Here is a 15,817-nt window from a genome sequence, read left to right on the forward strand (position 1 = left end):
TGGACATCAGATCAGATTTTGTGTTCCAGGAGGATCTGGTGGTGTATCACTCAACTGCCCCGTACACAAAATAGTTCATGGTGTTGAGTTCCGGTGAGATTGGAGGCCAAACACTCGGTGCGGCAAGGTAAAAAATGACGAGGAGGTCAAACTTTTGTATGCAGAGTCCTATTGTCAAACGAATGGCATCCCAGCAGCAATTTCCTCAATCAGAACAGTTGATATCCCTTGACATGGTCCTCATCAATTAGGATGACTCATCATCAATGATTTTTGCAAATTTGGAATGCAATTCTGATCCTCTTGCAGTTTGACTTCATTTTGAGATCAGCACGCTTTGCTGTTGATTCATAATCACCTCAAGACTCTTAGAGTTCGTTTTTTACTGAACAGACAAAGGAATTGTCCAGGTTTAAGAAGATTACAATCTCACCATTGTCAAGTCCGGTGCAGATACCCCCAAGAACACTCTACCTTTACCACGATGGTGTAATAAATGTAGCGTTGGGGGATGCTAATTTTTTTTTTACATACGCCAAACACTTCTGGTTAGCCACAAAAACAATGTCCTATCAGCGTATGCTGTTTTTTTTTTTTTTTTTTTTTAAAGAAACGATGTTCAATTGGAAGTTTGTAAGCATTTTGTTCATTATGTTCAAATGCATTTAAAAAAAAACCTGCTCAAACTACAGAGGGTTTATTCAAAATAGACTATAAAAATGTAAAATTAACATAACAAAAAATATATATATATATCTGTCTGAAATCCTTAATGATTGTTTTTTAATATACACTTCTTATGCAGGCAATTAACACTATCAAATTTAGAAACAAAATTTTCACTTTTTTAGTTCATTATTTTTTATGCTGCTAATACAATATTGGTTAAAAATTTATAATAAAATTTAAAATCCAAAAAATCATTTTCTTCCGTTATATTTTATATATATTGGAGAGTTTAAATGTACGTTTATTATTTGCTAACAAAGCACATTTTGCAAAAATAAATAAATGTTATGTCTCCTTTATATTTTATCTTTATTGCCAAGAAACTATAAATATCATATGATTTACGTCTATTATTTAATTTTATTTCTAAGAACACTTGTTTGATTATGATATTAGAGTTTAAAAATTAAATTAAAAAACTTGGTATATATTGTATTTTCATTTGGTATTCAAGTGATAAATTTTATTAAAGACATCCATCACGCTGTTATCTCACTAACACAAAAACTCACAATGTCGACGTTCGATGTTTTTGCTTCTTTGGTAATAATCTGTGATCTAAACGTTGGTTTATTAATATATGTCTCGTTAGCTGTGAACAATTTTCCACAGTTATTCTATAATAATTCCTTAATTGGTAGTGTTGTATTGGTCCTAGTACAGATTTCCTAATCAACCTTTTCTCCCCCCCCCCCCTAAAGTATATTCTTATCAGTTTGATATTTTTATAGAAATTAATGGTCCTAACGACCAATTAGTGAGTGCTTCAGTCCTATGGTCTTAGTTATGTTTTTATTTTCTTCACTTGTAGGTAGAATTAATTAATAAAGGATAGCCCCCTCTTTATTATTCACCAATAAATCTTTCAAAAACAAGAGATGAAAAATAGCTCTTTCTGTGTTTTTGGACTCTTTACATTCATTTTACAAATGTCCAAAAAGTCTTACTTGTCCTCTATTCCGCACGTTCAAATAAGTTATTGATTCGTACATACCTCCATATGTTGGTAGGAAAATAACTTCATCTCAGAGAACTCTTATTTTATCTACGGATATACTCAATGATCAACCTGCTGCATAGTTATCGCTCCTGCTTCGGGTTGGAGGTTTTTAGCTAGTTTTTACCAATTATCCAAAACTAATTATATTCTCATTATATGGTATGGTCAGTGGTGTGCTTTTAAAGATTTGTATGTTATCTATATATTATTTATTTCCTTTTAAGAGTGTTGAAAAAATAGAAGAACATAAAACCGTAGAAAATGATAAATAAACGATTGATAAGGACGTGTACTAAGACTGTACAAGTTTATTAGAACCAGATTGAGAGGGCAGTAGTCTGTTTAGTTTTTTAGACCGATCCAACACTATTAGTTGGTTATAATTGGATAGCATGTCAATTCATCAGACGGATGTTACCCCATCTCACAGATTTGATTCATGTTTACACCATTTTTTGAAACTAAATCTACTTGATTCTTTCCAAAATTCTAAGCAACTAAAGATATTTCTTTATTAACAACAGAGATCTTAGTATATAAACTTGAAAGACTGGAAAATTTATATAATTACACCCAATAAAAGAATCATTTTTCATCAATGTAACCAATAAAATAAAAACTTATAAGATCATAAACTAAAGAAATTAAATACAAATGTAATCTTCCACCAAGTTAGATAAAACATTCATCAATAAAAGATAAATTATCATGCATACTTTATCTCCACCATATTGACGAATTAATGATGTTAGATCTTCTATTTTGATATTGAACTAAAACAAAACAAAAAGATACAAACAAAACTTATTTTGCAAAATATTCCCTTCAAAATGTGTGATTTCCTTTAACTATTGAAGCGACATTTATTCCTTTTCTTTTTCTCGAAAGATCCATAAAGAAATTATGTGCAGAATACCAATCAGAATTGAATATTTGTATATAAAAGTAACCCCTCTTCACAATCAAGATACATAGAAACAAGACAAAAGGATTACACAATGAAGATATTTTAATATTGAAATATAATTTCGTTAATAAATAATCTAAATACTTTTACAAATATGTTTAAAAAAGTTATTAATAAAAAGGAGTTACTATGGATACTTTTCTTAATATATTTTTTTAATTTACCTAGTGCCGAAAAATCATGAAATTTGCTCCGGCTTGCTTACAAAAATTGCTTTATACAAATAATAATAACAAACACAACATTCAAGAATTAATCTTGAAAAACCTTTTCAACAGTTGAAGGGAGCGTTATTAGCCTTGTATTACGCTAATAAAATGCTTATATATAAATACCTCAAAAATAGTATAGTACCAAATATAAATTTATTTATATATTTTATTCACTTTAATACTGAGATAACATTAATTAATTTGTTTTTTTATTTTGAATTTGTTCCCGATCAAGTAATGACCCTTACACCATAGTTTTTTTCGGTAGACAATAACGCTAGGAATGGGCATAAAAAAGTAGGATACAAAGGTAGTTTAAAATGGTGGAGCGGAACCATGTTATATAAATCACACTTTCTTTATTTGAGTTAACATTTCCTGATACAACCCATCAGTTTGAATATCAAACCCAAAATTGAACAATATTGAAAATATTGGATAGTTTGTATTTATTGAAACATCCTCACAATGTCTCAGTATCGGTGAGTATCAGTCTTCAGAACCATGTCTTGCAGCAATGCAAGTATTTGCATTGAGCATCGAACTTTTGCATAGGAAAGTCCTACCTTGAACCAGAGAAAAGTTTGGAGACAACTTGGTTTTCACTCAAGATAGAGCTCCATGTCATCGTTCCGATAAGACACGGGCCTTCCTGAGAGACAACTTTCCAAACTCTTGGGACCTCAACATATAGCCTAGGGGATACAGTTGCCCCCAAAATTAAAAATCCTTTTCAGCAGAACCTAATTTTTGTACCGTAGCTAGCTAAGTAGAACCCAAATACAAAAGTTTAGCAAATTTGGTTGATTTTTACATTTAGCACAATTGCAATTTCTAAATATGTATGAAGAAAAAAATTGTGTGTTATTTTAAAAACATGTTTTACAATTAAATATTCCTATGAACAAAAAGAGATTATAATATTTTATAATTTTTTTTGTGACTCTAATTTCCTTAAATGTAGAGAGGAATAAATGATTGCACCTAGACATTATTAAACTTCAGTACAGATAGTAAATAAGGAAAACCTTTCTTCCATTTTTCTAATAAGTTATCCTTTTAATATAATACAAATATTAATTTAAAATTTAAATATCGTATTTATATTCTAACAAGAAAAATAACTACATTTAGAGTGTTGCAGTTCCCCTCCCCCTCAAATTATAAATCATGATCATGATCAGATGGTATTTTCTATAGTACTACAGTAACGTCAGTTGGACACATACAGATACAGTTATTAGTACATATGTCAAATTTTACTCCGCAGTTTCCAAGTTTCCCTTTTTTTTGTTTCAAGTAGGTCGTACAAATTGATAATTGTGACACGCTTTGTTCATTAGTAGCATTGACCAATATTTGAGGGTTGAGTTAAACTATTCTTTAGCCTAAGTCATTATTTTGTTGTGATATCAAATACCTCAATTATCCATTTCTGGACGATAGACAAGAAGAGAAGAAGAAAATACCTTTCAGCTTTGCAAAACACTGTCAACTAAGACCTTTGTTTGAGGGGATTGTAAGGAATTAGTAATTCTGGCAATGCCCTACATAAGTAAGTGAAAGTATTAAGGTTTCGACAGTTCATGTAACTTGGTGCCTCATTCAAAGCAAGGTGGATTTTTAAGATTCTTTATACTATAAAAATTGATCTACTCAGCAAAAATATTGTCAAAATTATCTAAGGAGACTGTATTTATGACTGGACATCAGCTGAAATTAAATCACTTGGTATTGTTTTTTTATTTTTGGTTACCTGTCTTGGGGGTTTACCGCTGCACTTTATTTAGCAAAACTTTTGGAATATCTCATACCAGTCAATAAATTGATCAATTATATAAAAATCAATCAAAATTTTGTAAATGCAGCAATCAAGGCATTCTCAGCTCATTTGTGGTACCTAACTGAAGAATCAGTAACCATAAGCAATAATTTTTGATCAAGTAAGAAATAACATCAAAACAAACAGGTTATCGAAAAAGTTAATGACTTTAAGTCAAATACTCTGCAGCAAGAGGCATGCCTCAAGATATTCCCTTACAAATCAAAGAAAAAGAACGCAGAAAAATGTACTTGATATTTAAATATTGACGAATGATCTATGTATTTATATGTGCAAAGTAGTTACTAATTTAATTATAATTATAAATTTATATTAAAAAAAAAAAAAAATATAGAAAAACATAATCTTTATTTGATTATAGAAATATGTTACTTGTCAATATGTTTTTCATTAAACCAAGAATAAAAAAGATTTGCTTCATAAAAGTTTAGAAATAACAATTGTGCTTGAGGTAAACGTTAACCAAATTAGCTAAAATTTTGTATTTGTGTTTTACTTACAAAGCCGCAGTACCAAAATTAAGCTCTATGATTCTAATAATGTTGGGGGAACTGTATCACCCACATGTAGCCACCCTCCTCTTCAGAAGCGAACACCTTGGACTACTTTATATAGACGTGTCTGCAGGAAGGGTGTGTGCCACTCCTTACCAGAGTATCCAGTCTCTAGAGGCTTCCATCAAGGAGGAGTGGATCACGATCAAGTCTGACAAAATAGTCAAGGTGTGCAAGGGATTCAAGACTCGTTTCAAACTTAAAGCTGAGGGCTCAGATTTGAATAAAAGTTGTACTCATCATTATTTTGAGACGATTTTGTTAAATAAATGTACTCATAATACCTTGTGTTTCAATTGTACTCAAATATCGTCACAATACCTCTCTTTCAAATTTTACACTTGAAAAAATAAAAAATTGTACCACCAGATAAGATCAATCCTTTATATTTTGCTCCCTGATTCATACACCAATATAGTTTAAAGCCGGGGAAAAAAGAGTATATCACGTATACACGGAGCACTGTATAAAATGAATGAAACTTAGTAGGCGTTTAGTTCAACTCACATTAAAAAAAGAATAAAACGCGGGAGGTACTTTATATAATATTTAAAAAAATGAATATGCCTTAGATGAGGTTCCGTAATAAGGTAAAGTACTCCAAGGATTTGTTGGGGTTATAGGTAAACTACATATTATTAAAACAAAGTTGTCTATTTGTAGACAACTAATAACTCAGAGTAATATTTTTTAATTATATGATCACAGGAGGAGAAATAATAAATGTTGTATATTATTATTAATAATTATCTGAATAACTAATAGAAAATAACAATTCAAGATAGGAAATCAATTCAAAAAAAATTTTTTTAATTAAAAGAAACGGAGAATTTCAAATTTAAACTTTTGTTTCTTTTTTTAAAATAAAGTTTTTTATTTTTTTTTTTTTATAGAAAAGAAATTTAGAATTTGACGTAATTGAATGTTTCATTGTTTCAGGTTGAAAATTACATATAAACTAATTTTGAGTTAAACACCTTTTATTTTCGCATTAGATACTTTATTTTTAGAAATATGAAACAAAACAAATTCATAAATCTTTTTACATATTTTTTTAAAGTATCATACCATACCTGTTATTAAAACTTCTAATAAGATGAGAAGAACAGCTATAAAATCCATTTTGTATAGTGTAGTCTTTTGATTTGTGACAAAGAATTACAAATAAGACTTTTCCCTAAATACCTGAAATTAGAACAAATAATAAATTAATTAAGATTATCTCACTAAAAAGTACATTATACATAAGATTCGTCAACATATAGGCTAACTAATTGATTTTTTTCTTTTTGGAAAATAAGCATTTTTGAAGTACTTTTAGTTAATTATCTTCCATTTCTATGAATAAGGTTTTCTGACTACACTTTAAATTAGTCACACATTATACTTGAACGACAAACAAATTACTTGGTTTTAATTACTGATACATATTCATTAGGTAGTACGTTTCATAAATAAAATAAAAACTCCGAACGATACCTAAAACGTGTACTTAATGTATCCTGAAAATGTGAATGCAGAATCCATAATATGTATGCCATATTAAGCCAAGAAACCGTAAAAAACAAATTGGTCTGATATATTTAGTCATAAATTTATAACTTTATTTACCCTATGAAGTCAATGCTTTGAATGGGTTGTCATGGACCTTTACATTTAATTATCAAATTATCTACCCTTAGTAGCTGGTATTAGTTCTAGGCGAGGCAGAAAGCAACATAGACCTTAATGATTACATAACCTTGTGTGCCAGCCCACTGCTGGTTGATAGTGACCTTCATGGTATTAACATTTGAATGACAGACTTTGCACAACCTCCTCTTTAGATTGTCCTAAATTCTATAGTCAATGTCCTGCCAATGTCTGGGAGGAGGAAGTCACATTTTTTAAAACTCAAATGCTGTAAAATTGTGAGTACATCATTTTTTGGTTCTTTGTGGGACTAATGGCTCGGTGTGCTGTCCTTCTGCCAAACATTATTAGACTAAGGGCAGGTGGAGTTTAACCAAGGCTTAATGATCTCACAAATGACCTCCTGGTATTGCTCTGTGGAGGGAATGCCATTTTCATTACTGGCCAACACACTAGTACTTTTGAAGTATGTATATTTTTTTAATTACTGGGCATTCATCATCTCTTTAAATAATTGTATCCATTGTTCTAGGTATATATGATATATATGTAAGCACATATGTCATACTCAGTTATCTAAAATTCATTTATGACATTTAGAACACATTCATCTTCAATTATATTTAATTAATATTTTGAAACAATTACTTCGAATAAACATATTACTAGATGTGTCAAGGATAAATCATTCAATAATGTCTTACTGTAAATGATGAAAATATTGTTGCAAACATTTGAAATCAATATATTAAATTAAATACAGAAGTTCTTAACGCGTTGATTACAATTCTGTACTTAGTATTTTGTATCAAATTACATTTGAATTTTTGGGATATTCTTACATTTTTTATAGGTTTGGGCCATTTTTGAGAAAGCAAAAAATCCAGTGATTCAAATGAAAATTAGTTTATCCTCTGTAAAGTCTCATCTTATTTTCAAGTATTTTATAATAGAAAATCTTTAAATTATGATAAAATATCATTTAAAGTTAAAAAATCATTTAATTCTAAGGGTTAAAAAAAATAAATAATAATATCTTGATTTTTTAAATTGTTTTTATGGTAACAGCGTTCATTTGATGTGCAAACAATTAGAATTTCATCAACAAAAGAGTATTTGGTTCTAAGTATTAGTTCGGCAATAATAATCTTGAAAATTAAATATTGATTTGTAATTAGTACATCAGGTATTACAATAATAGAGTATAGAATTTCAAAGATTTTTGCTAAAGTCAAATTTTGTAAGCTTGTGTTACATTAAGTTTTGTGAATATGAGTTATATGAACTGATAAATCAATATGAAAAAATCTTAGATATTCTTATATTCATATAAATATTATCCAAATTCATTAAAAATGAACTTACTAGACTTTTATAACGAACCTGATGTAAAACCTATAAAAACCTCCCTGATCAGGATTTTGTCTTATTAACAGATTCAAAATTCAACTGCATGCTGTGATCATATAGAAGAATCTATTCGACTGAACTTAAGTGAAGAAGGATAGCTGTCATTGTTAGTCCCTGTTGTCGGACCCTGATGGCACTAGGGCTTAAAAAGCTTTTATTCCCTAATAAGTTTTAATTCATGAAAAGATGCATTGAATATAACTTTAAAAGCCCTAATTGATCAAAAATAATGCAAGTTTGACATTCAAGTAAGGTGCTGTAAATTGAAATCGGAGTTTAATTAGTTAAGTTACAAGCAAACATGGAAGTTTAACGTAAACGTGTTGCAGGTTTCTTCGCCAATGACCACAAAGTCAAGGACATTTGCAAGCCTGAAGACGTGGATAAGCCCCTTGCGTACAAGGTGAATAAACTTGTGGATTTAGGAGTAGGACTCAGTTACAAATCTAGGTCAGGCCGATTCTCCATTTTTATGAATTACGTTTTAAACGTATTAAGGAAAGAATACCTTTTGGGTCTTAGTCATTAATTCTTTTGTATTAAATTTGGTATAAAACATTAGTAATTTATATTATTTGACCATTTTTACACTTTATATAGCCTTGTCTCAAATTTCAAAGAAATTCCACTTCAAAATAGACTTACTTTTAAATAAAAAATTGAGCATTTATGTTTTCACCACTAAATTTAAAACGAAATAAGTTTACTTTTATGTGAATTTCTGATTTTTTACCATATTTTTGTAATTAACTTAAACCTAGTAAAGAGTACTCAAAATCTCAAGTTATTACAACGGAGCTTAAAAAAAGAAGAGTAATATCCTGAGAGTTTTTTTGTCTCCAAACGACTTCATAAGTTGGGATGGGAAGATTTGGGTATCGAGAGAGTGGGTTAGAAATCGATAATGATGAATTCGTTCATTAACTCAAGGAAAAAGTGAGGTATCGTCTTGATATATCTACAGTATTTACAAATAAGTTTAAACTAGATAAAAGAGATAGGATTTGCACGATTTTGTAAGAAGTTCGTTGAGTCTTCCTTCCATCAATTTTATGAATATGAAATCGTGGAACTTTTGAGAAAGTTAGTGGAAAAAAAGTATATGATAAATAAGGGTTGAAACTTTATATAGAAGACTGCCTCGTTACTATGCCCAACAAGAATTGATTGCATTTAAAAGTAGGCTCCATCTTTACAAGGATTAGATGCAAATTTACCAGAGTAGAGCGTTTGGTAAAACTCTGAGGACATCCGGTGTGGATGATTTTATAGAGAGATAGTTTATAATTTTAAAGCAAATTTAACTGTAACTACTATTTTTGTATGATAAATCTATTAAGGATTAAGAGTTCACTGTATACTCACTCCTCCAATGGGTGTTTGTCCTTTTCCTTTTCTTTTTAGAGTCATATATTGCGTCATTGTGGCAGTTTTTATATTACATAGTATTTTTGTATTGTTTTTCTTTTTATAGCAATCTGCTTCAAACTTTGAATGCTGGAATTTTAAATTGTCTTTATAAGATAAGTTTATATCTGTTGTGTGTAAAAATAATCATCTCAGTGTAAAAATAAAATATTTAACTGAGATGATTAAATAAATGAAGGAAGAAAGAAAAAAAACAATGCTCAAAAATTATCACTATAAATATTCATAAAATCTTACTTAATATAAAGGAACTAATATGAATACCAATCTGGTTTGATTATAGATTCAACCACGTTTCATCTATTCTTGAATTAAATGAATAGTTTTTGAGCATTGATAGCAATTTTTATCCCTTCGTGTTTTCTCAAAGTTATTTATGTAATTTCTATTCATCGTGATTACTTATGTACGTTAATATGAGAGACATCATCAATTAGATGATAGATATTAAACTAAATCGTTTAAAAACTGATTAGCAATTGATTGATTGATTATCAATTGATAAATGACCCAACGAAAGGCAAAAAAAAAAATCAATCTTGTCTATTTTTTTATTTTTATAGAAAAGTATCTTTATCAATCGTAAACCAAGTATATATTTTTGCAAATTTCTTTTTTTTGTGTGTGTTTAGTTGACTACTTCAAGTATAATACACTATTTTCTTTTAAAATATTCCATATTACATCATTTTTTATCTATTTTATAAGAATACTTTATTCGATAGAACAATTTAACTTACAATGATATTTTATAACTACATCAGTACGATCATTTAAAAAAATAATACAGACATATTAGTAAATTTTATAGTGAAATTGTAGCCGATACATTAATTATTTATGTATATTGATATCTAATAACTGTAGCATATTGCACAAATGCAATAAATCAATATCAAATTTAAAGTGAAAATGCAGTATCTTATATTTCTTCTTTAAATATAAGTTTAAACATATTTTCATATTGATTCTTGAACTCATATGATAATAATAATCTTTAAAAAAAAAATAAAGACAATCATGTCAAGTCCAGGAATATTTTTATAGAAATATGAGCCATGATACGGGGTACAACGTTGAAATATGAACAATACTTTAACGAGATATATTTCCACAGCCACTAGAACTGTACAAAAAAATTGGAAGAGTAACTGTCTCCTATAATGGCAATTATAGACAATGGCCTCAAGACCCCTTACGAAGACTTGATACGTCTTTTCTGTTTGTTTTTTACATATCGTCCCAGTGTTCATTGACGGTGGCTTTCATGTTCATGGTATTTTCGTACCGTAGGGTAAAGGCCCTGGACTCTACAGACAACCAGAAAGCGTCGTCCAAAGAGTTAACGTCGGGTAAATAAGGGAGTCATATGTCTTTTGTCCAAAAATTGATGTTATTGCTTGTTCAACGATCTTTGAGGAGCTTTGACAAGTGTGGACAGGAGCAACGTCTTTTTGCAGGATCAAACTATCATCTCAGAAGTTAACCCAAACTAACCCACAGTTCTTTATTTTATGGAAAAATGGCCAAAACCCATATAAATATTAATATTGTTGAATTAGTATTTTTTTGTATACGTCTAACAGAAATGTGTATATATTTTGTTGTTCAGACATTAAAAATAACAATTTAATGAATAACCACATTGCTTTTTTTATAGCTTAATTCGCGAGTATATTATACGCATGAGAATATACCAGTGACGGACTATAATCGAGTTATAATTTGAAAACTATTTAGAGCTTCGTTTACAATTTTAAATAAAAATATTTTAATGCATTAGTTAAAGGTAATTATTTTACAGTAATTTTGTAAGTTTCATATGTATGTATTATATAAAAAAATATTTTTTGTTTTTTGAAAATTTTACTATTTTTAAAATTTATATGGATAAAATTATTTATATACCTAATATTTTAGTAAAGAAGAACAAGTGTACACAAAAAAAATCAACGAGGTTAGTTAGATACTAATGATATTAATGAAGAGTATAAAATAAAAATAAACCTGTGCATTTTTGCGCACTTTTTCAGAATATGGATTTTGCTTGTTAGTTTACTGCAAGATTGAACAATCTAGAGGGTATAATATAAAACAAAAATTGAGATAGCAAGGGTTTAACCTTGGCGAAATTTTCATTTTCACAATGGAAATTAACGTAGATTAATACATTTTGGGGGGCCCCCCAGACCTCTCCACCCATTTGACGCTCAAAGTAGTTATTTTTTTGTTATGCGTCATTTAAAAAATATCTGTATTAATATATAATGAATATCTTATGCTATTAAAAAAATTATCTAGGGATTTTCTAAGGGTTCAAGAAGCAATAAAGACTTGCGCGTGCATCCTTTGATATAAAATGTAGGTGCCCCAAAAATATATGTATCTATGCTCATTTCTAATGCCAAGACGTAACTTTTGTCATGGTTACATCTTTCCTATCTCAATTTTTTTTTGAGACGATACCCTCTATAAGGAATATGTCCCCCCTCCTTTAGTCAATCAACCAATATTTCTTTATACATTATGCCTACATCTATTAATATAGTCTTTATACATAAAAAATAAGTATTGAGTCAGTTGTTTTTTCAATGGGTCTTTATTCTGGAGAAGCCCGAGAAGTTTTTAATTAAGAAATTAATAATTCCAGACTTAATCACTGACGAAAATCATCAAGAATTAACACCCTTACCGATCAGATTCCCCATCTTCTAATAATCACTGACCCCTTAATATCTCACCTTCCAAGATATAATTCTAAAGAAAATAAACTATAGTTATTGGGAGATCAATATTAATAATGATAAAGAAACGATGAATCTGATGAGATAGATAAAATTTATGTTTTTCGTTTATTTGCCTGTATGAACAAATACATTATATTTAAACTATTTTCATAAATATAAAGATAAATGCTTTAAAAATTATATGAAATCATTTGAAGTTAATATATTTTGGATAAATAAGTTATATAAAACTTAAATAAAAACTGGAACTGTAAAAATAAATGTATAATATCAATTTTTATAGTTTTGCCCACTTTTTTAGGAAAATAAAGCACTGTTTAACGGGAGGAACTGCCCCTCCAGATTTTATTTCCTGTATCAAGGAGTGAGCAGGATCTTCACGTGAGTGTTCCGTTCAGTAATCATTTTCTTTATAACTTAAAAAAGATTAAGTAATGACTTTTGCTACACAGTGTTATGAAATGTTTAACTAGTCTTATTTTATTCATGTAAGTCCCAGAAAAATTCAGCAGAACATCTCAATTTGGCAATAACTTAGTGTTCAAATTTCAGCGTCACACCCTGTATAGTAAAACAATTCAAACTCTGACAAAGTTTTTGTAATTAATACAATGATATTTGGTATACCATAGTACGTAGATGGGCTTCTAAAAAACAATTTCAAGATATTTACTTGTAGGCTACTTAAGTAGAAATTTCGGGTTATTAGTTAATATTTGTATTATTGAAAGATACAAGTAATCATATTCAACTATTATATGAATATTAATAAACAAAATTTGTCTGTTTAATTGTCTGTGGAGTACTTAATTTTGATAAAGAGAGTGTGTTGCTAAAGCTCAGCACGTTAAACTAAAATAGAAATAAAGACACACAAATAAGTTTAGATTGCCCGTGTCGCGTAAGATCACTGTTATATGCCGCTCAGTATGATAAACTGATACTCATCTATATTTGAAAATTAAGAAGAAGAAAAACTTAGATACTATTGTAGCATAAATACCCTATAACAGCTGATGCCATCTTGAGTCGATACAGCCTCCTAAATGAAAACTTCGTCAAACTATGTATTCTCTATGTAAAAATAACAAATGCGACATAAGTTGAGTTTTAGCAACGACCGTGAGTAGATAAGGTACTAAATACATTTCGGGCTGTAAATCCTTTACATTTTTGAACGTGTCAGTTTTGTGGTTCTTGGTAAACTAACCAATGTTTTTTCATGCTGTTGCCACTATTCTTTTATTCTTGTAGTGAGCACATTTAAGTATTCAGTAACTACGTGTAATTTTTCTCATAAAATACGGAGAGTAACATTGGGTATTTATTGGGGGGTTATTTTCTATATTGACAAAGGAAATATATATTTTTAAAAGCAAGGGTTGTCTGTTCATAGACGTCTCATATCTCCGAGACATGCTAAAAATCACTGCTAGTTTAATTATATTTTTATACTTTTGTAAAAGTTTTAATTTAAAAAGAAAAACCTACGAAAGGAAATGAATTGCTAAAAAAAAATGTTTGCTTTTATTGTAATTGGAATCTTAAATTTATTGAGTAATATGTACAATATACATCAATCAAAAACTGATAAAAAAAGATGTATCAAGCATATCTTTATGGACAAATATTAGAGGCTATTGACTCCCTGGATAAAGTAATAAAAATATTTATATCATTATTTTATTTAATATCCGGTAATTCTAGGAATCATATGTAACTATTTACTTTCGATACAGAGTTGTTTTGATTATTTAATACGTATACACTACACTCTGTTGATATAGCAAGAATATATTTTTTCCATTGAGTCAGCCAAATAAGTCTGACAAAGAACTTGAATGGATGTGATAAATAATTAAGTACACTTAGGAAGATGAACATCTTTTAAGTTACCGTCTCATATATTTCTCGAGAAAAATGTTTTGTTGAATATTAATACCGAGCAAATATAATGATTATATATACATACAATACCTATAAATATAATATTTTTGTGTGTTTCTATTTCAGGGTTTCTCAAACTTTTTTTCTGTCAGGGCATCTTTCAAAAGTATATATAATCTTAAGGCACCCCAGTGTAATAAATGAGTAAAAATGATGTTCTATTTTTTTGCCTAACTAACATAGCGACTTTCTGTGCTAACTCAGAGCAGTTGGACGAAGGCTTTCATGAAGTAGGCGAGACTCTATTTCATAGTCAATCATACTGAGTTCTTGTGTATCTCTTCTTTTTTAGAAAACGATCCATAATGATGTTGCTTGTTCCTTGCTCTTTGTGATATCAAATGTATTTTAGTGGAAATTGATATAACTATGTATATACTGGACACTGCATTCTGCAATGATATGTTAGACTTTTTTATTGATTTATTTTTTGCTACCCTAGTTGGCCAGAGCATCCACTTTGAGAACGCTGTTTTAGTTGAATAAACTAAGTTATTTACAACTATTTTATTAAAAAAAATGAATATATAATTCATGAATAATTTGTACATTTTTTTATACATCCCGTCAATCAGAAAGAAATTTGTTATTAACAAGAAGTCAATAAAATATTCTTCCAACTAACATATTCAATTCTAATAACGTTTGACGCACAAATTAGGCATTTATAATTATTTTTTTCCAATCAAATCTGGTTTTTGAGAACTTTAAATTGAACTTTGAGATAATCTTTACTTTTTTAACTTTTTTGTACGTTTGAGAAATGGAACTCTAGATATCAGGAATAGAAATGAATTTTTTCTCGTCCAATATAAAACAAATTTTTGTTATTTTTTTCCCCCGCATTAATGCTTATATCCTTGGCAAACAAATCATCGTTTACATGAATGTGGAACCAGACAATTTCCATTATTCGACAATTGGTCTTCAAACATTGAACTAAAATTGACCGGAACGGAATCAATAAAACCAAAATTGCGCGTGTTTGGCTTGTATAAAATCGATATCATTATCACATTTTCAGCCCCGTGGCATGCGTTATCACCTTTATTGAAAAAAATCTAAAATATTGCGTATCTTCATTTTGTTGGTGACCCTCTTTATTGTTGGTTATTGTACTTATACAATGCAAGATACAAATGACTAAAACTATCTGTAGGAAAAATAATTGTTTTTCCGGTTATGATAGAACATAAAATATCCAAAGAGGTATTTTTATAAAATACTAAATAAGAGTCAAATAAGTGCTGATTGTATTGTGCTTAACATTTATAAAATTTCAAAATACCATTTTCAGTAAAAATTGATCATAAGATAGATATATATACGGTCCAATAGCGTAACTTCC

At 29.1% G+C, this 15,817-nt stretch overlaps 1 protein-coding gene across 1 annotated transcript in view; it reads right to left on the minus strand.

The window, feature by feature from the left end:
* The window catches only part of LOC121123605 (cell adhesion molecule 2), a 127,405-nt gene that overhangs the window by 57,234 nt on the left and 54,354 nt on the right, over positions 1-15,817 (minus strand). Inside the window, exon 2 of the mRNA XM_071890397.1 lies at positions 6,379-6,490. Within this exon, the coding sequence (XP_071746498.1) occupies positions 6,379-6,427 (49 nt within the window). The 5' untranslated portion in view covers positions 6,428-6,490. The remainder of the gene's footprint in view (positions 1-6,378; positions 6,491-15,817) is intronic.

The sequence above is a fragment of the Lepeophtheirus salmonis genome, chromosome 8 (assembly GCF_016086655.4).
Source record: "Lepeophtheirus salmonis chromosome 8, UVic_Lsal_1.4, whole genome shotgun sequence".
NCBI lineage: Eukaryota > Metazoa > Arthropoda > Copepoda > Siphonostomatoida > Caligidae > Lepeophtheirus > Lepeophtheirus salmonis.